Source organism: Talaromyces amestolkiae (genome assembly GCF_001896365.1).
Source record: "Talaromyces amestolkiae strain CIB chromosome Unknown scaffold17.1, whole genome shotgun sequence".
In the NCBI taxonomy this organism is placed as follows: Eukaryota; Fungi; Ascomycota; class Eurotiomycetes; order Eurotiales; family Trichocomaceae; genus Talaromyces; species Talaromyces amestolkiae.
The window spans coordinates 434,064-459,000 of record NW_024468053.1 but is presented as its reverse complement, the minus strand read 5'-3'; the positions used below and the strand labels follow the sequence as shown (position 1 = coordinate 459,000).

The 24,937-nt window shown below is 47.0% G+C and overlaps 8 protein-coding genes across 8 annotated transcripts; 4 read left to right on the top strand and 4 right to left on the bottom strand.

Moving 5' to 3' along the window:
• Positions 1-324: 324 nt before the first annotated feature.
• BHQ10_007951 (uncharacterized protein) lies at positions 325-3,258 on the top strand (the record flags this gene model as incomplete). Its single annotated transcript, XM_040880703.1, has 3 exons — positions 325-565; positions 624-977; positions 2,801-3,258. 3 exons carry the CDS (start codon positions 325-327, stop codon positions 3,256-3,258), a joined length of 1,053 nt encoding a protein of 350 aa, XP_040736454.1.
• Positions 3,259-3,709: 451 nt separating this feature from the next.
• Positions 3,710-7,218, bottom strand: BHQ10_007950 (uncharacterized protein; the record flags this gene model as incomplete). Its single annotated transcript, XM_040880702.1, has 4 exons — positions 3,710-3,800; positions 3,864-4,052; positions 4,103-4,159; positions 4,217-7,218. The coding sequence occupies 4 exons, from the start codon at positions 7,216-7,218 to the stop codon at positions 3,710-3,712; spliced, it is 3,339 nt and encodes a 1,112-aa protein (XP_040736453.1).
• A 761-nt stretch (positions 7,219-7,979) lies between these two features.
• BHQ10_007949 (uncharacterized protein) lies at positions 7,980-8,766 on the bottom strand (the record flags this gene model as incomplete). The annotated part of the gene is made up of 5 exons (XM_040880700.1): positions 7,980-8,003; positions 8,054-8,136; positions 8,191-8,483; positions 8,533-8,631; positions 8,684-8,766. 5 exons carry the CDS (start codon positions 8,764-8,766, stop codon positions 7,980-7,982), a joined length of 582 nt encoding a protein of 193 aa, XP_040736452.1.
• A 262-nt stretch (positions 8,767-9,028) lies between these two features.
• BHQ10_007948 (uncharacterized protein) lies at positions 9,029-10,161 on the top strand (the record flags this gene model as incomplete). The annotated part of the gene is made up of 3 exons (XM_040880699.1): positions 9,029-9,202; positions 9,261-9,344; positions 9,403-10,161. 3 exons carry the CDS (start codon positions 9,029-9,031, stop codon positions 10,159-10,161), a joined length of 1,017 nt encoding a protein of 338 aa, XP_040736451.1.
• Positions 10,162-10,953: 792 nt separating this feature from the next.
• On the bottom strand, positions 10,954-11,838 carry BHQ10_007947 (uncharacterized protein; the record flags this gene model as incomplete). The annotated part of the gene is made up of 3 exons (XM_040880698.1): positions 10,954-11,577; positions 11,654-11,746; positions 11,812-11,838. 3 exons carry the CDS (start codon positions 11,836-11,838, stop codon positions 10,954-10,956), a joined length of 744 nt encoding a protein of 247 aa, XP_040736450.1.
• Positions 11,839-12,094: 256 nt separating this feature from the next.
• BHQ10_007946 (uncharacterized protein) lies at positions 12,095-14,494 on the top strand (the record flags this gene model as incomplete). The annotated part of the gene is made up of 1 exon (XM_040880697.1): positions 12,095-14,494. One exon carries the CDS (start codon positions 12,095-12,097, stop codon positions 14,492-14,494), a length of 2,400 nt encoding a protein of 799 aa, XP_040736449.1.
• A 473-nt stretch (positions 14,495-14,967) lies between these two features.
• On the bottom strand, positions 14,968-16,233 carry BHQ10_007945 (uncharacterized protein; the record flags this gene model as incomplete). Its single annotated transcript, XM_040880696.1, has 5 exons — positions 14,968-15,644; positions 15,706-15,867; positions 15,919-15,998; positions 16,127-16,143; positions 16,216-16,233. The coding sequence occupies 5 exons, from the start codon at positions 16,231-16,233 to the stop codon at positions 14,968-14,970; spliced, it is 954 nt and encodes a 317-aa protein (XP_040736448.1).
• Positions 16,234-22,192: 5,959 nt separating this feature from the next.
• On the top strand, positions 22,193-24,702 carry BHQ10_007944 (uncharacterized protein; the record flags this gene model as incomplete). The annotated part of the gene is made up of 2 exons (XM_040880695.1): positions 22,193-22,511; positions 22,574-24,702. The coding sequence occupies 2 exons, from the start codon at positions 22,193-22,195 to the stop codon at positions 24,700-24,702; spliced, it is 2,448 nt and encodes an 815-aa protein (XP_040736447.1).
• Between the last annotated feature and the right edge of the window lie 235 nt (positions 24,703-24,937).

Here is a 24,937-nt window from a genome sequence, read left to right as displayed (position 1 = left end):
AAAGTTATCTGTTGTGATTTTTCTTCTTTCCTTCTTTCAGGCTTCGGCCTGTGATAGAATATGCCAATAGGATGGTTATATATTTCAATATTCTTCCTGTTCTTTGTAGGAGACGCAGGTCATGTGCTTTTGTGCTGGTACAAGCAGGCACGCTCCTTCCTTCTCGGAGATAACTTCTCTCGGATCCCACACTCGAAATTTGTTCTCTTGAGCACTTCTCGGCGATCCGGGGAAAGTCTACAGTAGACCCTTCCCTCCATTATTCAAGTTATTGACAACATCGATAGGTGGCAGATCTATATTTAGGCTTCGTCTTCTGCCAAAATGCCTAAGCGCAATAACAGACTCGTCGGGGCCCATTCGGAGGGTGCGACATCAATCAATGAGGTCAGCGCGAACACACAGACAAGCAATGAGAAAGCGAGACCGCAATCCGGTCCATGGAACAGCTCACAGAAAGAGTCACTCTCCTCCGGTGCTTGTTTGATCTCCAAGATTAGGAGAGGCAAGGTCAAGCTACTCTCGAAGTTGGGGCTATGGAACTCCGGCGACACAGAAGAGACTGGTGAGTAGTTAATAGAGTAGCTTGTTCAAGACATGGATGAAGGCTTATATAGCTTCAGACACCACATCGAGCAGTCCCCTTGACCTCAATAGCTTATGCTCTACCACCGCGTCTCAACGAGATGCTGACGACGAACGTACCGACAACGTCTCAAATTGCTTCTGCCCATCGTCAAACGATTTCCCAACCACGATTGAGTTTCATCAACAGCCCATCTCGACGCCAGGCGCGGACAGCTTGGTCTCGGAGAGTTTTGAGTTGGCGCAAGTGGCTTTCGAGAATGAGTTCTACATGCATTCCAATGTCGATCGACCGAGTCGTATACCGGTTTTGGCTCGTCGGTTATCGCAGAAGTTGTCTATATTCGGACCGTCGACTGTTATTCGCCGTACAAAGACCAAAGCAAGGCCAGGTATTGTTCGCATAGACAGCTCGTGCCCTGTTATATCGGACTACAAATACGATGGCCCAGGACAAGAAAGCACCGAGCAGTCTGCAGAATTTTCACCTTTATTTAGCCAGCCCGACTATCATAGCTCACTAGATGGGATGTCGACTTCACTTAGACTGTTTTTACCTGCAAGTGAAATTTCCACTCGGAGGCTAAGGTCTGGATCCAGCAGATCTGCTCCATCGATTCACTTGAGCACCAAAGCAAAAATTAAACCATCCATAGTGACAGCGGAATCAACCGCGGTAGCAAAGGTCTTTTTTGAGACGCATTTCAATGCGATTTACGCCCCCCATGAAAGTCGCAAGCAGAGGTTTCGAGAACTTCAAGCGCACCTCCATCTTCTCCCATTCAGCAATGAAGAACGTCTCGAGATACAAAAGACATGGGTTAGTCAAGAGACTGAATATCTTCGTCAGACTCGAGTTCTCAAAACTCAATCGAATCATGCACATAACCGGGACACTGTATCACTTGCCGGGTATGAAGTGATTCGAGTTTTAGGTCAAGGAAGCTTTGGAACTGTTCAGTTGGTGAAGGAAAAGCTTCTTGATCATGAATTTCTGCATAAAAAAGGAGGCAAACTTCTGACTTCTCTTGATGGGGTCCAATGTAGTAAATCTAGTTGGCGATTGACGAGAGGTATCCGTGCATCGGAGGGTTATGGTTCAGGAGGAGACCTTCAAACCCCAAATGCAAATCATGTATATGCTATGAAGGTAATACGCAAAGCAGAGATGGTACGACTTTGTCAAGAAGGTCATATACGAGCCGAAAGGGAGATCTTGACTGCATCCGAGAGGTCGAAGTGGATTGTTCCTCTTGTTGCAAGTTTTCAAGATGCTGCTAATTTGTACCTCGTCATGGAGTACGAAGTAGGCGGCGACTTTTTTGGGCTACTCATACGTCAAGGTGTGCTCACAGAAGGCGATACTCTGTGGTACGTGGCTGAAATGATCCTCTGTGTTGAGGAAGCCCATCGCCTGGGTTGGATTCATCGCGATGTGAAGCCAGAAAACTTTTTGATTTCTGCTTCTGGGCATCTGAAACTGGCCGACTTTGGTCTTGCTTTTGATGGGCATTGGTCGCATAGTCAATCCTATTTTCACAATCATCGGTACTCCTTGCTTTCAAAACTAGGAATCGACATTCACGGAGATAGTGAAGACCAAGCAACTAGTCAAAAGCCACAAAACTCGGAAAGCGGTCCACTTCAGCAGAGCATTCACGATGGACATAGAGATGAGGTATGCGAGCCTATGCTTGATTGGCGTGATCGGAGACAAAAAAGGCGGTTCGCTCGAAGTATCGTTGGGACAAGTCAGTACATGGCGCCCGAGATTGTAGTCGGAGAGCCCTATGATGGTAGATGTGATTACTGGAGCATTGGAATCATTCTTTATGAGGTAAATCCCTAATTATATCTGACCACGCTTGTCGATCAACTGACTGATTTCGTAGTGTTTGTATGGGATGACCCCGTTCTATTGCGAAGACAGAGAAGAGACTAAGAAGTGTATTCGTGTTAGTATCCCCGGTATCTTGCATTATGTATTGTCTAACCTTGTGGCTGTAGAATCATAGATATACTCTACGCTTTCCTCAGGATCGACTTAGTGACATTATTATATCATATCACGCGATTGATCTGATTCACCGACTTTTACAAAGGAAGGAGTTCAGATTGTCCAGTAGAGGATACAAAATTAACGACTGCGCTCTTTGGCATGGACTACAGAATCCTTATGCCAAGTCATCCGATCCAAGGAATTCACATTGGAAAGGAAGTCATGTTTATAGTGATGATGCAACGGACATCAAATCTCATCGTTGGTTTCTCGATCATTCCTGGAACGATATGCTTCTTCGTCGGCCGCCTTATGTACCGGAGGAACGGTGCTGGGAAGACATCAGGCTCACTGATACAAACCCGGGCAACATCCAAGAGAAGCAGCAATCAAATGATGTTCATTCACCCCCCGTGCCCGATCCATTGACACCGGAATACCAGAACATGCTCGAGCAAGAAGCTTTCAAGCAAGAAATCGATAACCACGTAAGCAAAAAGCGAAAACACAAGGAGAGGAAACGAGCGCGCGACAAAATTCTCCGCGATGCAGTTGCAGGACCTACGGCGCTGGATGTTAGAACGAAAGGTGCTTTTGTGGGTTATACCTGGCGTCGACCGAAATCCGTCAGGGATGTTCTCGAGATAGAGCGTGGGAGGAGTTTGGTCTGGTGAACGGTCACTTGGGGCATTCGTCATTCTTCTAAAAACTTTTGAGTTTTCTATCATTAGTTTATACATATTTTGGATATTCGTATCGTGTCATTGGCTTCTTAGGCGTTGCTTACGTACTTGAATTACATCCATACGAATACATTGTCATAGACAGCATCCAACAAATGCATTCTGTAGTCATCTTTATCCGAACCCTCATATTTATACACAAATGCATCTCGACCCTAGCCCAGAACGCCAATGCGAGGTCAGAAGAATAAAAAACAATAAATGACTCAGTAAAACACCGACCACGGCAATGGTATATGCAATTCCCCGAAATGACAAGAAGAAAAACCGGGGCCATGGGAAATAACGCCAGCAATGAGAATATTAGAAATTTTCTGTAAGGATAGATTGTTTGAGACGATGCTTGGAGAATAGAATGCAGATGTTTTGAGGGTTGCAATAGTTAGAAAGACGTCGAGCCGGCAGTCATAGAGAATGCGGTTTCACTGACGCCGTCGTCGGGAGGTGCGCTGCCATTCAATTTGGGACAAAGTCTGCAGCAAAACAAAGTCAGCAGCCATATAACTAAAAGATAGAGAGAGAGCGAGCAGGCGTACTTTTTGTTAGTCTTGATATGTCCAATCATTCCACAATTGGCACATTTCCGTGTCGTGGTTCCGCCACCCTTTGACGGTGTGCCAGCCTCTTCGGAGTCACCGATGGAAGTGCGCCCGATGCCCTTTTGTTTTTCGCGGGCGAAGCGGCGTTCTTTATTGCGGTTCAGGCGTGTCAGTTCTGCTTCGAGGCTGGATAATTGTTAGTATGATGAAATCGTTTTGGCAGAGAAGGTGCTTACAGTTTCTTATTGCGGGCGTCGACTTCTGGATCACCTGTTGGTTGGATTTCGGCAAGTCTAGGTTTGATATGTTAGCTCAACGATCACAGATATTAGGACAAATAGAGTACATACTGGGTATTGATGGCCTCAACACGATGCCGCGCCTGCATGTACTTTCGAATAACACGCGAGTCCCAGACTAACTGTTCCTTCTGATAAATATTTCCATTATCGTCCCTGAAATCTCGGACGATTCTCAAAACCTTGCCACGTTGACTGCGACTGCTGAATCGGCTGAATTGACTCATGCTCTCATCATCACGACGGAAAGATGGGGTCGCAGCTTCGCGTGGAGTGGGTTTATTGAAATCATCCTCTTCGTCTTGATCCATGTCGCTGTCGTTGTCGGATGCTTCCATTTGAGATGACAGACTTGCCTTTTGGGCATCCCAGATACGGCGTATGGATTGTTCGTAGGCCCTTTGTTGTCGTGCGACATTGTAGCTATGACCGCCTGTCTCTTTCTGTTCGCGCTTTTCCATTTTTTCTTGTGCACTCTCGCCGATGGCTTGGAATCCACCTTTCATTGAGGTCTTGATGAAACTGAAACCTTCGCCACGACCAGTCGGATCTCCCTCGCCGTGCAGCTTCAACATAGCCTTACCTTGAGAAGCCATCATGAAGTTGCGGGTAGCACGCCATGGGGCCATTTGTTGTTCGAAGCTCTCCCCTTCAGCTTCTTCGTCCTCTTCATCGGCGCCGTTTGTATGACCGGTATCATGGAGATGTTGTAATCCGACTTGCATAGACTCCAAAAGACAGACATCTTCGGGCTGAATCCAAGATCGAATGGTCTCCGAATCTGGAATCTGCCCGATTGGTACCCACATTTTGGTATCTTTGTCGTGATGGACGAAGTCTTTCATCTTCTGTCGATTTTGCATATCAGAAGACCCTGGAAGATGTGCTGTGACTTGATTGATTGATACCTGCAGATTCCCTGCTTTCTTCATCAACCGGAAAGTAAGCATCTTCAAGCGATTTTTAGCAACGGTCGTGACTTTTCGTGAATGCGGTCCAGGAATATCGGTAGAAGGGAGTTGTTGTCCGACTGCATAAAGATTTTCGACATTTTTTAAGAAATAGTCAGACCCATTAGTCGCAGTTGAGCCTCGAATAACTAAAAAGTCTGTAGACTTTGGCTGATGGTTGAAGATAGGAGCGCGATACATGGTATTCGTAATAGCCGGGGTTGTTTCTCCGGGGTCGATATGTCCAAATATGGAGAACGGGCTTTTATCTTGAGGCAGCAGCACCTGAGTCTCTCCAATCTCGGCTTTGGGACGTGTAGGATCATCTGTATTCTTTCGGCGATAGTAATTGACAACACGATTTGCCATACCAAAGTTTGACATCATCATGGGAACTTCTTCCGAGTATTCCAGCAACAGCATCGTCGAAGTATCTCCCATAGACACGGATTTGGTAGAGTTGTAGAGCTCTTTGACACTCTTTCCTTTGACATGCTTGCGTTTGACGAATCGAGAATTTTTGAACCACGAACTGACGTTCGGCCGGAAAGTGAGAGCTGGACGATGGAACGATCGGGCCTCGGTCGTGGACAGTTCAGTCTTGTAGTAAGGCCATTGGAGTCGGAGAGCAGGCATACTGTGCTCAAGGGCTGCATTTCCAAGAGTGCTTCGGATTTTGCTCTGATGGTTCTCTTTCAGCATATCATATGCGTCGTCATTAGAGATGTTGTACCGTTTGTTCAGGCGTTTGGTAGTATTAGCATCCATCTCATCCCGGTCAGGAACAGGTAGAGACTTTGATTTCTGCAAGACGGCTTCAGGGCGGGTATCAAGCAACAAATGAGGATCATTTAAATCAATGACAACCTTCTTCGCGATTTTCGAAGTCAGGCGATCTGGGTCGTCAAGAAGAGGAATTTCAATGTCGGCCAGCGCCAGTAGCTCATGGGGCTCACGTCCTAGTCTGCGCTTTTTCGTAGGGCGTACATCGTCCATATCAAGTGACCACGTCATTTCATCAACAGGCGCAGCTGCAGCCTCTTGTGGGACAGCCTCTTCCTCAACGTCAATTTCTGAAATCTCAGTCTTGATATCCCAATCAGTACACAGGATACGAAGATCTTGCATGGTGACGCCGCCCGGAAGGATCTCTGATTCGTCAATCTCTGCATCGAAATCTTCTTCTGATTCCACAGGAGACTCCTCGGCTTGCTGGAATGAGACCAGACCCAAGTTCTCGGAGTCATGGGCACGCTTGGTCCCTTGTCCACCAGTCTTGAAGACTCGTTCTTGATCTAGACCAAACTCAAGGTTGATTTTCGTGGGCAGAACGGGTTTCGGAGGCTTGGTGGCTTGCTTTCCAAGGTAGAAAGCCTTCTTGTGACGAAAAAGCTCAACGAATCGCGGAAATGAGTCGCGGTCGAAATTCGGCCATAACGACTTCAGCAGTTCTTCATCGTTTTCGGGTGGAGCAGGGATATGATCAGGACCGGGGAGTGAGACAGCGGCAGCAGCCGACCTCGCAAACAAAGCTTGTTGTTCTCTCCAAGCGTTCAAGGTTACTGGGTCCATGTCCTCCTCTGGCTGGGGAATGGGCTCCTCCGGTACCTCCCCGAAAAGATCGATATCCCCGTCTTCATCTTGCGTAGTTTCGAGCGGTGGCAAGGCAGCGCTGGTTTCGATGCCTTTCATCAACTCATTATCACCGAACTCGTTATCGCCAAACAAATCGTCAACCGTCTCCCCATTCTCAGCGACCGGAGACAATGCGCCGTCGCCGAATAAATCATCCACTTCGTCTCGACCGTTTTCTGCAGGAGCCTCATCGCCAAAGAGATCGCCAGAGAAGAGATTGTCTAGATCGATTTCGCCCTGTTTCACATCATTCACCTGCGCGACAACGGTCGCGGGCCCTTCTTCGTCGGGGAGATCGTCATCGTCGAAATCCTCAAAGTCGATGGCATCGTCCGCTTTTTCGCCGGTCTCCAGCTCACGGCCCATGAAATCGAATTGACCGCCATCGGGGGCATTGATCTGTGCTAACACGTTCTGGAAATCGAGATCATCGACGACGTTGTCGCCATTTGCGGTGGCGTGAGGCATGATTAAGTCGGCTCAATGTTCGTGGTGAAGTCTCCGGTGAAGGTGGACAACCTGGGTACAGTGAAGTTCAACAGTTCTAGCCGTTTCTTACCATCACGTCCTCATATCTGAGCCTAGCGACCCAAATAGATGTAGGAGTGAGGATAAATTGATGGCGTGGTAGAAATAAGAGTAGCTTCCTCCGTAGGGAGATGAATCTAGGATAAGAAGTAAGTTACCGCGTGCGATAGCGACTCCGCGGTCCGCTACGGCGGACTATAAACGCAAGTCCTATTAATGCTGTTTCGTCAATAGAATTGTTCCGCCACCGCTTGATATCACGTTGCTCTCATTGGCCCACTGTCTCAAACATTCATAAGCAGAACAATGGTCCACCGTATATTTCTGCCGGCAGATTTTTAGCGGTGAGCTCATTTTTGAGGAGATAGTGACGAAGTTAAATCAATAAGGGATCGATCATTTGCCTTTTTATTGTAGAGCTACAAAGATACCAGTACTTCAATATGTAAAGCCAAAATATCGGAACGATCAATAGTTGCATTGAAATGATATAAATATAAGGTTTACAAGCGGTTCAGCACAAAGAAATTGATGTGGGCGTTGTCAGCTTCTTTTTTCAATTTATATTCGTAGCTCGTATCCTAGCACATAATAATATGTTCACTCAGTCAGATAGTGACAACTTAAAGTCTCCATAGTAAGCACAGAGTGCCTTACTTGCACCTTCAATGCAGTAGTGCTCCACAATCACTTGCTTTCCATCATCCACCAACTTCGCCAATTGCCTGAGATCCGAGGTTCTTGGCAAATAAAGGACTATATGTTTAGAAAATACCGAATACTCCTTATGAAGATGGTCCAACGAATATGGCTCCATTGTGTGCAGGTTAAAGATTTCGTCTGATCTGTATCCGGGACCTGAAAAAAGTCAGTATGTTCATCGGTACGATAACAAATTGGGAAGTGGCATACCTCCCCATGGCGGACTAGCAAAAACAACACTGTAAGCCCCCAAGTCTTTCAGATGTGTTTTCAGGATCTCAAAGCAGTCCCCTTCAAACCATGTGATTTTTGACTCAACTCCATAGATCTTTGCATTATGCTTGGCGCACGCGAGGACAGCCGGATTCTTCTCAATAGCGTACACCCGCTTCCATCGTCCAGACTTCGCAAAAGCTATGCTGTTGCCACCTGCTCCGGCGAATGCGTCAATAAGAACGACTTTGTCTTTTGGAGCAGAGGCGGATATGTGCTCTGCGATTTTGCTTTGCAAGAGTTAGTTGGTAGGCTGATAGGAGAGGAAACAGTACGTACTTTGCGATGGATTCGGGGGTGACACCAAACCACGCATCATCAGTCAGCCAGACACCTTCTTCATACTTGGTGAAGATGCGATGACGCTGTTTCCAGTAGCTGTAGTTCGGTCAATATGGACTTCAACAATAAAGCATAATCAGAGACCTACTTTTGAATATCCCAGGGAACTTCACCTATCTCGTTGTAGTGATGAACCTCTGGAGGCGCAAATTCCTCAAGCTCCTCGGTCATGGCAATCAATCAGAGACACTGCCAACTCTCTGCTAGCTAGCATGTCAGATATCATACCTTGTCGCTAGTAGTTGCTGTCGAGAAGGCTGAAAATGGTACCTGCCGCTGCGACAAATAAAAGTGGAGCGGAAGTTCTGTTTGCACTGTTTGTTTGTACCTGTTCTGGACAGCTCTCCATACTCCGCGGGGGAGCTCAAGTCTGCGATTGCTTCTTTTTACCCAGAATATTTTCTATTCGTCCCGATCATTACGTTGATATAAGATGTTTGGCGCCCTCAACAGATTCATTGGCCGGCTCGACAGCGAGGCTGTTCAGAATAATTCAAACGGTCCTGGAGACAACTCATTCGGTTTCCAAATACTCCGCAACAAGGATGGTGACTTACCACTAGAGCCGTGGTTTGATTTTATTATTGGAATAAATGGCCGTCTGATTGTGAGCACAAATTCTTTTGGTCGCGTGTTGCAGTAGCTCATTATTTTTGCGAATGCAGGAGGAACCGGATCATAATCTCTTCGTCACGGAAGTCCGCAACTGCGCCGGCTCAAGTGTGTCTTTAGAAATATGGAGCGCAAAGGTACTCATGAGAATGATTCAACTTTAGCTACACTTTCAATACGCTGACGTATAACAAGGGTCAACGGACGCATACAATCTCTATCCCCGTCTCGAAAGAGAACCCGTCATTAGGCCTGACCTTACAACTCACGCCACTATCAGTCACACAACACATCTGGCATGTTCTGTCAATACCGTCACCCCTCAGTCCTGCCTACCTTGCCGGCTTGTTAGAACACTCCGATTACATTCTAGGATCACCAAGTGGCACGCTACGAGGAGAGTCAGCACTCGGCGAACTGGTGGAGGACCATCTCAACCGAAGTCTAGTGTTATGGGTATACAATAGCGAGTTCGATGTTGTCCGAGAAGTAGAGCTGGTCCCAACAAGAGGCTGGGGCGGAGAAGGTGCTTTGGGCGCTGTCCTTGGATACGGAGCATTACATAGGCTACCCGTGGGCTTGGGTGAAGAAGTAGAGGGTCCCGGTGAAGTCGTCTTTGAGACAAAAGAGGGCGGACAGGAGCAATTGAGGGAAACACCTGCATTCAACCCCTCTTCGGCAGCTCCTGACAGTAGTTATCTTGTCCCTGCCAACTTAGCCGCACCTCCTCCTTTATCGTCACCTACCAGTACTCTTAACAGTTCCGCTGCCCCTCGATCAAGCAAAACACGACGAAATCGACATGCAGGAATCTCGCCCAGCCGAACATTTGATGAATATTTCGCCGAAGGAGAACAGAAAAGTAAAGAAGAGGACTTTACACCTTCACGGAAAGGCACGCCGCTTGCACCACCACCACCACCACCACCACCAAAGGTTGGAGGCCCGCCGTAAGCACATGCGGAAAAACAATTGATGCTCTATATGTACCATATAATAATACTCCAGCGATAGCCAATCACACGTGTTACCATTATTCAAGACCTGCGGATCAGGCATGCACTCCCTCCACTTGCCTAACTGTAGTCGTAACATGCGATTGCTTGGAATACTATCAAGTACACTTATTTCTTCATAAAGGAAGCCGAAGCAAAAAGATATAAATGTCAAGAGACACTGGAGGCCCGAACTGGGATTTGAACCCAGGACCTCTTCGATTTTAGACAAAATCCCATGTCAGGAATCCAAGAAAAATCTGAGAACCTGGAGGAATGTCCCAAACGAAGAATCATACCCCTAGACCATTCGAGCGACGTAGGATTTTGAGCAGTTATGAGATCTAGACCGGCAAGGGTCTGGAGAAGACAAAACAACCATACAAGTCGCCTGGTAACTTGCCTATACATACAGACCATAAGGGTCTGTGGAGGATGCTACAGACAGCTATTGATCGAGTCACATAATGTATGAATGGCTTGACGCTATGCTTTGCGGATTTTTTTTATTGCTTTATTTTTATTCTGGAGGCTTATACTACGCCTTGGATGGATGCCAATTAATCACACAAAGAGAAATTCTTGAAAGTCTAGAAATAAAACATCTTTTAAAACATGGCAAACAGTCCAGAACAGACTGGTAAAGGAATAGATTTTACAGGGGCACAGACACGATCGGTCTTCCGCGATCAGAATCGAAACATCTAATCGAACCGAATGCCGTACTCAAGGAGTAACCATATACGAGCCTTTATCGGCCCTTCCTAACCCATTCTTCAAGATATTCACGGGCTTCTCCAATTTTATCCTCCAGCATAACGCGACCCATTGCACTGTGAGCGACTCCGGTGGTGTATACGTGCTGAATATAATTATGGGCCTTCAGATGGTTGTCAGCCACCACGGGCACTTTCTTCTCATACTCCCAAGCCAGGTTCGAGACGTTGCGCATAGTCACTGGCAGGAGAGTCCAGGCGGCGATGGTACCGAATGCAAGAGGAGTCGCTGATCGGAGAATGATTCCACGGTTCCGAGAGACAATTGATCCGGCCATGGCGGACACAATAACATAAACTCCACCGGGAAGGAGGCGTTCGCCTGACTCGGGAGATGGAGCTAGCGAGGCAATTGTGTTGGTGAATGCATTTTCCACGCGGAGTACGCGAGACAAAAAGTCGTTGAAACTGTTCTCCGCGGCGAGAGAGTGTGCATAGACGAAGAGGCGGGCACGACGGACTTGCGCCGTTAGAAGATCGGTGACGCTGGATTCTTCTTTTGTGATTTTGTTTGAGATTTCGGAAGGGATGGCGATAATGGGTTTCTGTTCTGGGACGGCGACAGATTCGGTAGGGTAGTCGTCGTAAATAGGTTTCCGCTGTTGGCCGAGTTGATTAGTTCTGTGCTGGGATCGGCAGGKACGATGAAGCTAAAAGCTCTTTCTATATACGTACAAGGTCTGAGGGACTCTCAGCATAAACGGTTCGTCGAGGGTATGTGACTATGCCTCCAACCAGAAGCGTCGCTGCTATGGGAGCGACAGCTCGCTGTTAAGGATTAACAATTTGCTCCAATTTCCTCGGCAACAGCTGGATAATTGGGAGATACATACTCGCTGGAACATTGGCCGGAATGACATCTTGAATAGAGAAGAGGTCAAGGGCCAATGGATGCGACGGCGTGGGATGTCTGCGTGGTGAATATGATTTTGTCGAGGTCGTCTGCGAGATTGCGGAACTGACGTTGATGTATCGGAAAGGGCAGGGCCGAGCCAAGCCTATTGCGGCACTCGGCTGTTCGGGCCTCAAGAAAACCAAGATCAAACAACTTTTTCCTCCTGTTCTCCTTTTACCACATTTCAAGCCAGTGAGAGCACCAGTTTCAGGATTTTCGTAATGCTGAATACTGTGCGATCTCGTCCATGGACCTGCAGGGCCTGCCTGCAGCGTCTCCAACGTCTGCAGCGTCCCCGACCAGAACGTACCTTTGCAACTGCTGTCGCGGCAGACCAGCAGTCCTCCGTTGATTATGTCGCAGCAAACAAATTCGCAAAGCAACGCGACGATGAAACCCTAAGACGAGTCTTTGATTCGCGCCCATTTTGGCGCGATTTCTCGCAGAGACAAGCAAATAGCTCGAAACGGACGGGGATCGTACAGAACCAGTATCTCACCAGCCCTGAAGGCTTCCGCGAGTTCGCGCATACGTCATTACAGAAATGTCAACGCATCGTCTCAAAGGTGCTGGCGGTGTCTACGTTGGACGGATACAAGACTATGGCTAAGGATTTGGATCGATTGAGTGATTTGCTATGTCGGGTTATCGATTTGTCGGATTTTGTTCGAAGCAACCATCCGAATCCGTTGATACAAGAAGCGGCTACCCAGGCTTATGCACTCATGTTCGAGTACATGAACATTCTGAACACGACGACAGGACTGCATGACCAACTTAAAAAGGCAGCTGCTACTCCCGAAGTGGTTGCTTCTTGGACGGAGGAGGAGAGAATGGTTGCTGAAATATTGATCAAAGACTTTTCAAACTCGGCAATCCACATGCCCCCGAAAGATCGACAACGGTTCGTCAATCTGTCCAACGATATCAGCCAACTGGGATCGGAATTCGTCAACGGCGCCGAGCCCGCAAAACCCCACGTTGTGTTGAGCAAGAGCAGTGTTCAGGGCTTAGATCCGACGGTTGTACATCAGCTACAGAGGTGGAATAGTGTACCCATTCCGACCTGGGGAGTAGAACCGCGATTGGCACTCAGATCTATGCACGATGAGAAGTCGAGAAAGGAAGTTTATATGGCGACACGGATGTCGAGCAGGCGACAAATCCACCGGTTGGAAGAACTTTTGCATAAGCGGGCAGAATTGGCCAAACTGTCCGGATATAGTACGTATGCTCACATGGCATTGAGTGATAAGATGGCCAAGACTCCTGAAGCAGTCTCGAATTTCTTGACGACTCTTATTGGAAATAACCGAGTGCAAGTCCAGGAGGAGCTCGCCAAACTACAAAGTATGAAAGGGGCGGCACCACTGCAGCCTTGGGACCATTCGTACTACGTTCAAAAGCGTGTTCTAGAATATTCAATGTCGCGACGGTCTCGCGAACTAAGCAGAGTTCCGGAGTTTTTCTCACTTGGCACGGTGATGCAGGGTCTTTCTCGCCTATTTGATCATTTGTATGGTATACGACTAGTGCCTCAGGAGACGCTGCCGGGCGAAACATGGAATTCAGATGTTCGAAGACTGGATGTGGTTAACGAGGCTGGTCAGCACATTGCCGTCATATACTGCGACTTATTCACACGACCAAACAAGAGCCCCAACCCGGCTCACTTCACCCTTCGATGTGCACGTGAAATCTCCGCAGAAGAAATCGCCGAATCGGCGTCTATGGAACCTCCGTCCCACCCGAATGACGGAATGGCAACGGCAATGAATCCTGGATCGGACACTCTTCGCCAATTGCCTACTATTGCTCTTGTCTGTGACTTTCCGGAGCCACCTGTATCTGGGAATGGTCCCCCCACACTACTCTCAGAACACAGTGTGAGAACCTTGTTCCACGAGATGGGACATGCAGTTCATTCCGTTCTTGGACAAACACCCCTTCAGTCGATTTCAGGTACACGATGCTCGACCGATTTCGCTGAGCTGCCATCCGTCCTTATGGAGAGTTTTGCCACAGCGCCAGAAGTCCTCTCATTATATGCGCGGCACTGGGAAACCGACAAACCGTTGTCAGAAAGCATGATGCAAAGCATGGCTGCAGACCGCGTCGCACACGGAAGTATATACGGGGCTGTTGAGAACGAAGCACAGATTCTCATGGCTCTCGTTGATCAAGCCTACCATGCACGATCTGCTGATGGCGGGAGACGATCAATCGATAGCACTGATATTTACCATCAGGTATTTTCCACGTACTGCACACTGCCCGACCCCCAAGATGGGAACACGCGCACATCCTGGCAAGGGTTCTTCGGTCACTTGTACGGTTACGGAGCCACATACTACAGCTATATTTTCGACCGCGCTATTGCGAACAAGATCTGGCATGACGTCTTCCAAGGTGGCAAACTGTCGATTGATCGCCAGGCAGGAGAAAAGTATAAGAATGAAGTACTTCGCTGGGGCGGTGGACGTAACGGCTGGAACTGCGTGGCGGGKGTTCTTGGAGATGCTAATCCGTCAAATGCAAACGGACGATTAGCGGAAGGTGGTGAGGAGGCGATGCGTGAAGTTGGTCGATGGGGATTGGGCAGGGATGGCATATCGAGCTGATTTTGCGGATTGTTTTATACCCTATAGTAGACATACACAAATATATTTAGAAGCATATATAGATGTACAACAGAATAGCATATACATCGCTTTCCCCTTTATTTCGCCAGTTGATGTTACGCCTTCTCACCAACCTACCTAGCTTGCAACTATCCAGATTGGAAGACCATCGAGCTCGATTTAAAATTATGCATCTAGTTCACTTTTCTGTCCCCCGTGTTCCTAGATACTCCATCTATGCACGCCCGAAAAAGTAAAACGGCAAACGCCGGAACCCCTATGCACATTAGAATTGACATTTCATGACGCCCACCAGACCTTTTTGCTTCACCAATTCCATGCATCCAATAATTCCAACGCCTGTCAGATATCCGAGCTCGAATAAAACATGTCGTAACACAGTAGCAATAGCCTCGGTATGTATTTATATGTCGAAAGAGCTTTTGAGTTTCGTAATCATTTCCGATCATCGTTCACGGTTTCCTTGCCGTTACAACATGAAAATTGTGATATGCATGGAAATGCCTATTGGAAATACACTTCCTCACCGAAACCAGAAACACCTCGATCTCCGGTTTCGTCCACCCCAGCGTCAGAAACGGCTTGTACGTATATGCCGAGAGGCCTGTCATCCAATTTTCCTGGTACCAAGCGCCCAACGTCTTTAATTTGGGATCCTTTGGCCAGGGGTTCAGGGGCACTTTTGTGATTCTTTCGTTGACATCTGCATACCCTTCCTGTCTCATTTCGGCGGCTAGCTTATCTGCGATTAGGAATTGGCGATAGGGCTCGTATTCTTCTGCGGCTTTGACTTCTAACTCTATCCAATCGTGTAATGCGTACTCGCTGAAGCCGCCTTCTGTGTTTGGGGGCGGGACTGTGTTATCGTCGCATCTAGGGACGGGGTCGATATCGTGCCATTCCAGCCATCCACCGGGTTTGAGTACACGCATGGCCTTTTTGAGGACGTCCTTGGTTGAAGGCAGGGAGCCAGTCATGTTGCTGAGACGGATGTAGTCGAAGTAGTCGGCTTCCCAGAGCCATTCTTCTGTAGCGTCTTCGACCAGAAAGTGAACGTTTGGTGGGACTTCGGTGGGTTGAACTGGGGAGAGATCGGTGCCAGTTATGCTTGCTTCGGGGAAGAGACTGGCTAGATTCACGTCAGAGTGAATCTCCATCATAGATCATAGAGTAAGGAAAAATAAGCCTACCCATTTCTATCGGCCAGATTCCGGAGCCTGTGCCAATATCGAGTATCCGTTTCGGATCCCGTAGAGGTGCGAAATGTAGCTTGCTATCGTTGATTTGTTTCCAGATGTGATGCTGCATATCAAGGCGGTCTAGTTCTTGTTCGTCGTTTGGGAATGGATATACTATGAAAGTCAGCAATGAGCAGTTCATTTAGAGAGAAAGTATCGACTTACAGCCCTCATGGTACTTGTGATACCTTCGGCCATTCTCAAATGGAAATGCCGTGACACTTTCCGTTAAGGATTGAGTGTCACTATTTACAACGATTAGCAATGAACGTCTGCAATAAGTTTCCTCGTTCTGTTTTTCGCTTAACCTCGACCTCGACAATCTATATTGAAGCTCGCAGGCACGAGAGCGATGATGAGACATTTGGCTTACCAGTCGTTAGAAGAGTCCTACGATCAACAGTTAGCAAACTCCCTCTGCAAAAGATCTATCACAGTTCAACATATAGATAATACACTTACGTCTGGAGTCATTGCCATTGCAGGCAGTGCTCAAGTCAGGTGCAGCGGAAATGACAGTGGTTACCCGACACTTCAAGAGAAGTCGGAAACGTGGTAGTCGTAGATATTATAAAGGACGCAGGCACGACACGCATACAGAATGGGAAGAAAAGAACACAACCAGAATAGAAAACTTAAATATTCTGTGAAGAGAAATTAAAAGCAAGCTAGTTCATACATAGATAGGCAACAGCAGCAACAGCAAAAGAACGGATTGAAAAGGGTTCATGCCTGCTTATAAAATCCGTCAAATGAAAGCTTTCGTCACGTAGAAACCAAACTAGTAACAAATTTACTGGATTTAGCTTCAAAATAGGAGCAGAAGAGAAGAACTAATGCAGGAAGTTCAAGCCGGAGGGTTCAGACTTTCTCACTAAGGGCGACTTAAGGGTTACCGTGGATCTGGTTCTCTTGCCGAGTGGGGACACTGGGGAGTTTACTTTCGTCGTACAGTACGGATGTTGGTATACGAGGATTGCTTTTGATGGACCACTTCCTCGGTACAGTGTGTACGACTTACAGTACAACTTACCGTGTATGTGATTCTTTTTTCAGTCGGCTCAAGTATTGCGCCAATGCATCTTGACTAGCTGCAACTTCAATCCATCAATCATCGGCCAGATGTCCACCCGAGCGACTGGGACAAGTCATGCATCCAGCCTAGACAAGTTACACTGCATACTAGACCGTCTATATGAATTTCCCATTGATGGCCTAGCTGATGTCAAAGGCGGATAGCCCAGGGTTAAAAAAAACAATTATACAAAAGGCGGGGAACGAGAATGCCAATCGTGGGAATAATGAATCGAAGAACAAAACCCGAGATGCTGGATCTGGCTGGGATTTGCTGATGACTTACATTGGCGGATGCTTCTTTCGTTCCTTGTTTTATGAATATTTTTATTTCAACCATTTCAATGGCTGAGACGATTCTGAGCTGTCATTTTGTGGTGCTGTTCTCGTTCAGATCTAACTGCTGAATGCGGGCATGATGTTCAATGGCACCGCACTGGCCCATCAAATATGTCTAGATAGACGTGTGAATATTCAAATACTTTGATAAAGGCTGAGCGACAAATAATAGAAAATATAACTGAATGTGGTGTATGGCCGGTGTATACAATTTTTCAAATACGTACATACCTGCGGGTTGCTCGATCGACATCCATTGATGGATATTGGTGAATCCAACCATGCATGAATCATGACAATCATTGATCATTATCTTAATTCGAATCTGCGGATAAAAGAGTAATATCAAAGGAGATCGACCGCCGGCCAGAGAGGTAGTGCCAATTCAGGGATAGCGGCGATGATTCCTAAGCATGTACGACTCATGTGTGTGTGTGTGTGTGTGTCTGTTTGAAAGAAGCAAATATGTTCATTAGGTTTTATAGTAATAATAGCTCAGTCATTAAGATTGACGCTTTCCATCACCTGATGTCTTCGATTTCGACCATTCAGCAACTCCAAATGTAATCTCTTTGACATACTCGGGATCACTAATTCCCAAGTTCGAAGCTGTCTGCAACCACAGAGCCAGACAAGTCTATCTTCTGGGCATTGCAGGCCGGGCAGAGTGATCCTCAATTTGGTGGTTTATTCGCATTTCCTGCACAAAGTGACTCGGGGACACGCCAATCCATCGCAAATGGGTCAAATGGCACCGTGGCACCCGTGGCAATCCAGTCTGTTGCATCGTAGCTGGCACAGGCCCAGGACTAATGTAGCTAAAGGAGTTGGGACCATACGTTGGCTAACACACTAATTACCAACACAGTTACTACTCCCTTTCTCAGTGGGGGTAGTCGAGGCTAAAAGAAGTTAGGGTTAGCTTCCCGTGTCGATGTTGACCTTTGTCCCATTCCCGAAGCACCGTTTAGAGCCCCTGCACACTTGACACCGGAAACTAGAGTAAGGTCCCAGGATGCTGGGATTTGCAGTTGACCTCGCTTGTATACTACGTAGGTGGGAATTTGGAAATACGTACGTAATCCGACTACTTAAGCACGTACGGAGTTGTCCGTTGCTATTATGCGTGGCTTGAAAGACCGTGCGTTTATGGCCGGTGGCTGTCTGACCATGTTTTGGGTAGTTTCTACTCTGTACACATGATTCTTCTGTAGTCAGTATACGGGGAGTCTCGCATTCGATTCAGGGTGAGCAAACTAGGCTGAGATAGAGACGCGCAAGATGAAACAATAGTTGAAGTAGACCGCCCTTTAAGATGGATCAAGAGCACATCGGTACTAAGTCACAATAAACATAAAGAAATGCAGTTGCAACAAGGAATCCGTCTCGATCGTGAGGACTAGCAGCAGCAGCATTGACCAACAGTGTGGGCCAGCTGGAAGCAAAAAAGCAACGAAAGTTACAAAACCCTAAGCGGCCCGCTAAGGATGAGGCCGTGGGCCGTGGCCMCCCGCCGATGCCCACCAAAGGTTCCCTCCGGTCGGGGTGGGCTCCATAAGGAGATTCCAGGGAGAAATCCTTTGCTAGTTCTCGGCCCTTGATGCCCGTATGATTTCTCCTTTCCGTAATCAGAAGGTAGAACTGACATCGTCTCATCGCATCACGGATCATCATCTTTCACTCACATGGCTCTTCCAGTCCTTCAGTTACACGGCAGTACTTGGCATTTCAAACCAGACTGAAGTAATTGCAGATATATTTTGAGAATAGATTCATTCGATTTGTAAATAAAACAATAAGACTAATTTGTCACTCTTCAGAGCTTGTCGGATACTCACCGCGGGCTTGGTAAGACTACGGAGTACAAAGCTCGATCCAGACCGAGCCATATTGAACTTGAATCATGTTAGTGGACCCAGTTCATTATGTTGCTGTACGTAATTCAAGCTTACGTCGTATTCACTTGCTTTGTCTCGTTAGTCGTCCAGATTTTGATCCGGTGGTCGATTTGATCGTCCCAAAAGTCAAAGGAGTGAGAATCTGACAGTTCCGGCGTGCTTTTTGCTGTCTCGGAGCATCAAACCCTAAACGATCTACAGCATCTTTCGTCCGAACCAGGATCATCCCTGCCGAGAACATTCAGAAGGAAGGACACAAAGAAGGAAAATGAGAAGGCAAGCGGGCTAACAGGCTAATAGCACCAAAAAAAGCAAGTCCAGCTCTACAATCCTTAGCGACCCAATACTGGGGCCCGGGATGGGGTATGACCCAACGCACCGGTGCAGTTGTGACTAAAAAGGGATGGCCCCGGCGCACAAACCCCCCAAATTCGTCTGAATCGGTGGATATTGATTCGGTGGATTGTTTCAATGTTATTTGCAACTTGCAGTAACTAGCTTGGGTTTAGCCCGCGAGATTATTCTTTGTAAAGTTCGAGTAAAAGCAACTTATGTTCATTGTTCAGTTGACGTGACTTGGTGTCGGTTGACAAGCGAACCATGGGCAGTTGAAATACGTAGACATGTTTCATATGAAATTACTGCTTCTAGACCTTGAACCGACCATTAATTTGACCCTGAAAGCCATTGGGATCGACGTGCCAACTCAATCATTCCTGCGGTTGAAGCCTTCTGAATTCAGTACCCTAGTTACTGCGTATACACAAAGACAAATCATCACTTGCCAAAGCGTCCAACAATTGCATAGAAAATAGTCAACCAACAATCAATCCGTAATTTTGAAAACTAGTAATACGTACTTCCAGAGGAGAATGGCTTAATCTCTTTTCCGCATTCCTCAAAATTGGGAACAACATCAAGCCGTTTGAACTAAGTTCTCTGGCATGCATAAGCGTCTGGAGTGGATATTTCTGGAGACTTTACTATGTACGTAGTAGATTACTCGGTACGTATATTGATACCAAACACTTCGAGCGGGCGTTAGCGTAGTCAGTAATTGACTGTGTAATAAACAGCTTCTGTCAATTCTTCAACAACCGTTGACATCTTATGACTTATGGCGGAGTTAGCTCAATGCACGTCCTTGCTAATAGTATCTTTGGCGTGGTCCAACAAAGTTAGTACCGAGTATGTACTTTTTGCTACTTCTTTTTATCGTATATGTATGACCGTACATACACTATTCATGCATTTAATCTAGTATTGCATGGTTACCCATCACTAGCATCAAATCCCTCAAACTACCCGGTCCTTCTGCATGTTCGAAATGACTGTCACACCTCGCCAAATACATTATCAGACACTAACAGTACCGCTCGACTACCGTTCATAACGGTGATACCGGTGCACGTTGAAGGTCGTATACGAACTTTCCCAGTTTAGGAATTAGTTTTCGGAGCCGGCCAAGTCACAAATATTAGATGCCAGGGTACGTGGCTCTCGGTATCAAATCAGCAACGGAACGGAGAATTAACCCATTTCGCATGTCACAAACTCCGTACAGATGGCCAAGTGTATCCATATATGTCAATGTGGCATGTGCATCCGTCCACCTAGGTAAGAAACGCACATATCCATGTCTTCATGGCATTTTTTCTCTCTGCTCATATCAGCTTCGTGAACCGCAATATGCAACCGGACTAAAAAACAGTTGGCCCATTTTTACCCAGGCGATTGCATACCTGCATACCCGGGTTACCATCGATGCACTCGTGTTACTCAGGACTACATATGTAGACTACCTTGGCACGTACCTACTTACTCTCCGGCCTCGTTGGCAATGCAAGCAAACTAAGGATCCCGAGACGCATCCCTGACAAATAGGTGCGCCTTGAATTGATCGATTATGCAATCAACCCGGGCAATCAGAAGGACCTTGTCGGTCCCAGTGCCCACATATTGGGTATCCCGGTGATGAAGGTATATTGACCAGCTGCATGTTGTTCTCGCTTCACTTCTGCTGCATACTATATTGTCAGGTCTCATGACGCACGGAGATACACGGCGGCGTTATTTTCTTCTTCTCCGCCACCTTGAGGTCTATTAGGCCGTATTTTTGGGAATTGGGTGGTGTAGGGTGTTCAATGGGTTGTACATGAAGATTTGATAAACCGCACCATACATGGATGGTTTGAAGAACATCCGATTTGCGCTCACGAGAATTAGCTGCGGCTCTCCCCCAAAAGGTCAATGCATGCAAATATACCACTCGTATTGTTTCGTGAACAAGGATGTCCGGATCAAAGAGGCGTCGTTATAAGTGGAGGATACCCCGGAAATCAATAGGCTTGTTTTCGCCCCGCCATCTCCGTATCGTCAAAGGAAAACAGTTTGGTATTCTTTTGAAAGACCAGGATTACGTCGAGTCCTACTCAGGATAAGTCGGCGAATTACTGCATACGAATATATATCATGTCGCGAAAGCCGTGACTGCAGGCCCTAGAGTCAGTGTTTTGGTCCTCATTCAGTCCCATATTGCAGGGGGCTGGATGTCTTTCTTCTCGCTTACACGTACTTGCATCAAMCCCMCCTGCCACTCCATGTTTATCCGCCTATCAAATTGAGTAGCAAGTAGAAGTTGACTGTTGGTCCCAACGCACGGCTAGGTGCTGCTCGCTGTCGTAGTCCAATGCAACTGTCCTTCATTTCGACCCTTGATCTGCTTTGAGAAGGCCACTAGAGGACACGTCAACGTGCATCAGCGAGTAATGATAAGATTTAAACGTTGTATGCATGTCGAATGTCGGTTGGAATATGCAGTTCATCCAAGTTTCCTGGTACCAGAGTCCAGAATATATAGCATTATGCGTCTTCTTGACAGGGTTCGTTCAAATGACACTGGGGAGCAAAAATAAGAGTAGGTAATGATGGAAGTGTGGAAAGATACATTTTATGTGCTGCCTGAGGCAAAGAATCTTAGTCATCCATCATGCCAAGACATGGAGCTGTCGAAATCGACATCTCCGAACTCTAACACAAATCATCACCTTGTACCAGCAACAATGCACTAAATTTAATACCATCGAACAATTGAGTGTCCGCAATCCCCCTGATTCCCCTCTTCTGACATGTCTGTTGGCAGCCATGCCTATAGGCATGCGCTACAACGTGCTCCCTCTCGGCTCGACTACGTCTGGATCAGCGACGAGCTTCTCTCATCGACGTTCCAGAAATTCGTGAAGGGTCAGCGTCGGTACGGAAGTCGAGTTCCTGGTCCATTGGAAGCCAGTAAACGACTTGCAAGAAGGAGGAATACTGCCTTGGCTGTGGGAGGAAGTCCTTTTGATCCTGCAGCTAATGTTGCTCATCTGTTCGGCGCCAATGGTACGGGGCATGTTCGCCAATGGGACGATTCTCCATGGTCCTCACGCTGGCCGGAGCCATTGGGTATGCATAAATATGAAGCGTGATTACACATTACAAAATGGTTGCTGATGAGGTTTCTGCAGAACTATTTTCCTATTCCGATCAACCTCCTCCGTCTCCGAACCTATCATTTCTCGCGCAGGTAGAATGTTCGGCAGAAGCCTTAGGCGATGCAATTGAACCTCAAACATCCGCGAACCCGACCTTTGCCTCATCATTGGCAAGATGCAAAACCGTACATGACGTGAGAGAGGCATTGGAGTGGTACCATATTGATATTCGACATGAACCGGAATATAGCCGCATGATATTCAATCACTTTCATCAAATAATCACCCGAGAAAACCAAGCTCCAGGCGTCCGTGAGCTTTTGGATTTCCTGGACGATTCGAGCCTAAATATATACGGCATGGGCAATTACAGCGAACTATTCGAACATCTTAGCGACTCTGCTCTGGATATGGTCTATAAAATGAAGCTCATTGACAACGTCACAAAGGCTATCGGTCTTGGTCTTGTCCCTGTCAGAGAGATTACTCGAATTCTAAAACTTCTGCCGGAATCCATATGCGGTCGTGAATCGTCTCGTCAGACTCGGGAGACTGTAACCCTGGAAAAAGCTTTCAACGACATCTGGACCGCGCTGCAGTCATGCAGTGTGTTCAAGTTGCATGAGATCGACCACGAACTCCTTGAGCCCTGGGTTGACCAGCTGATGGCTTTCAATGATGTTCGGTTGCTGCGTTTAGCTAAACGCATCCTCGCTGCATATCATGACTCGATAAGAAGTCTCTCTTACTCTATGTCTCTACGTTCTTTGAACGTTCTTTACTCGCGAGGAGCTTTGGTTGATTGGGGTGTTTGCACGACATATCTTGAACAGGCTCTGATGCGTGGTGATGTGGCTTCTCTAAGCTATGCAAAAGATCTTATCCTGACATATCATCGATACGAGCTGGTGCCCTCAAGCTCGATCGCAGACCTCCTACTGCAATACCTTATCAATGCGCGAATCTCAGCCGATTCAGAAGGAGCTGTCGCTCAAATATTGCCGGACCTGTTACGGCAGCTGAATACAGATATTGCTACGGATTACATCATTATGATCACCGAACGTCTAGCTTTTACAAAACGCGAGGACCCGGCTCGTGATCATGCTCTCAAAGGTCTGCGGAATTGCCTTTTGCACATCGATAGACCGGCTATTCTTTCGTCAAAAGGGTGGTGTGAATTGAAAGAGGATGATGGTCTGGGCACATCCAAAGGATTGAGGGTTGCTCTTCGTATGTGGACTTGGATTGCAATAAGTACCACGCCTCATCGAAGACTTGCGAGTCCGCGTCCAGATCAAGTCAATCAGAAGAGTATACATGGTGCTGGCATATCCATATTGAAGCTCTTCGACAATGTCACTACAAGCATCAAATGGCAATCGCATGAAAACAGAACAGAGCTATTGCCAAAGCTAGTAGCAGGGCTTCAACAGCTTGACGTTCCTAGTAACCAGGTGTTGAAAAAGGTGTACGCACTTCTCACTCGCAAAGAAATCACAAATCTTTCGACTCTCCAATCCTTCCAGAAGCTTGAAGAGGGACGCATGACCCTGGAGCAGGCGGCTCTACAGCGGAACGTGTTCAATTCGACCAAATCATACCTTTTATCTTCACATTTGAGGGTTATAAGAAACGTCGACGTCACCAGTCCGGACTTCATCGATAGCATGGTCGATCTAATAGAGAAAGATAACACCAAAATACGCGACATGATTTTTCTGATCTCACTGCACACGCCTCTGCAGGTCGCCTTGGCCATGGCGAGTACTCGCAATGCGGGACATATCCCTAACACAAAAAGGGTCAGAGCCATCCTGCGACTCGAATCCAAAGGCAAACAGCTATACCTGGAGCCAAATGCCTGCGTGTCATTCATCCATTTGCTGGCCTCCTCGATAGCAGTATCGGACAAAGTGAGCCCCCGAGCAGCCTTTAATCTTGTGACATACCTCTACTACTACTTGATTAAGTACAACGGCCCGGTGAAGTCGAATTTTGTCCGTGCCATGTACCATTGTGGTATCACGCGGTTTCTTGAGAGTGGGCTACGGGTATCTGGGGTTCAGGAGCATTATATCTTGAAGGTTGTGCAACGGCATGAGGAGCCGGAAACCGCTCGTGCGCTAATGAATGGGTCATATATTGAGCGACTTTATTAGTTTTGTGAAATTTAGAGTATGCATGTATATTATGATAGATGATACCCATTGTATATATGATAGAGCACGTCCGCCTCGAGGTGGTCCTCGAAATTTTGAATACAGAATCCTTTAGCTGAAAGAAAACCAACCATTACAGGCCCAAATATAATTTATCTTAGCACCCATAGTCCCGGCATACACATTGCACAGAGTATGATATTGCAATTATCAGCTCATTCCTCACAATCAGCGT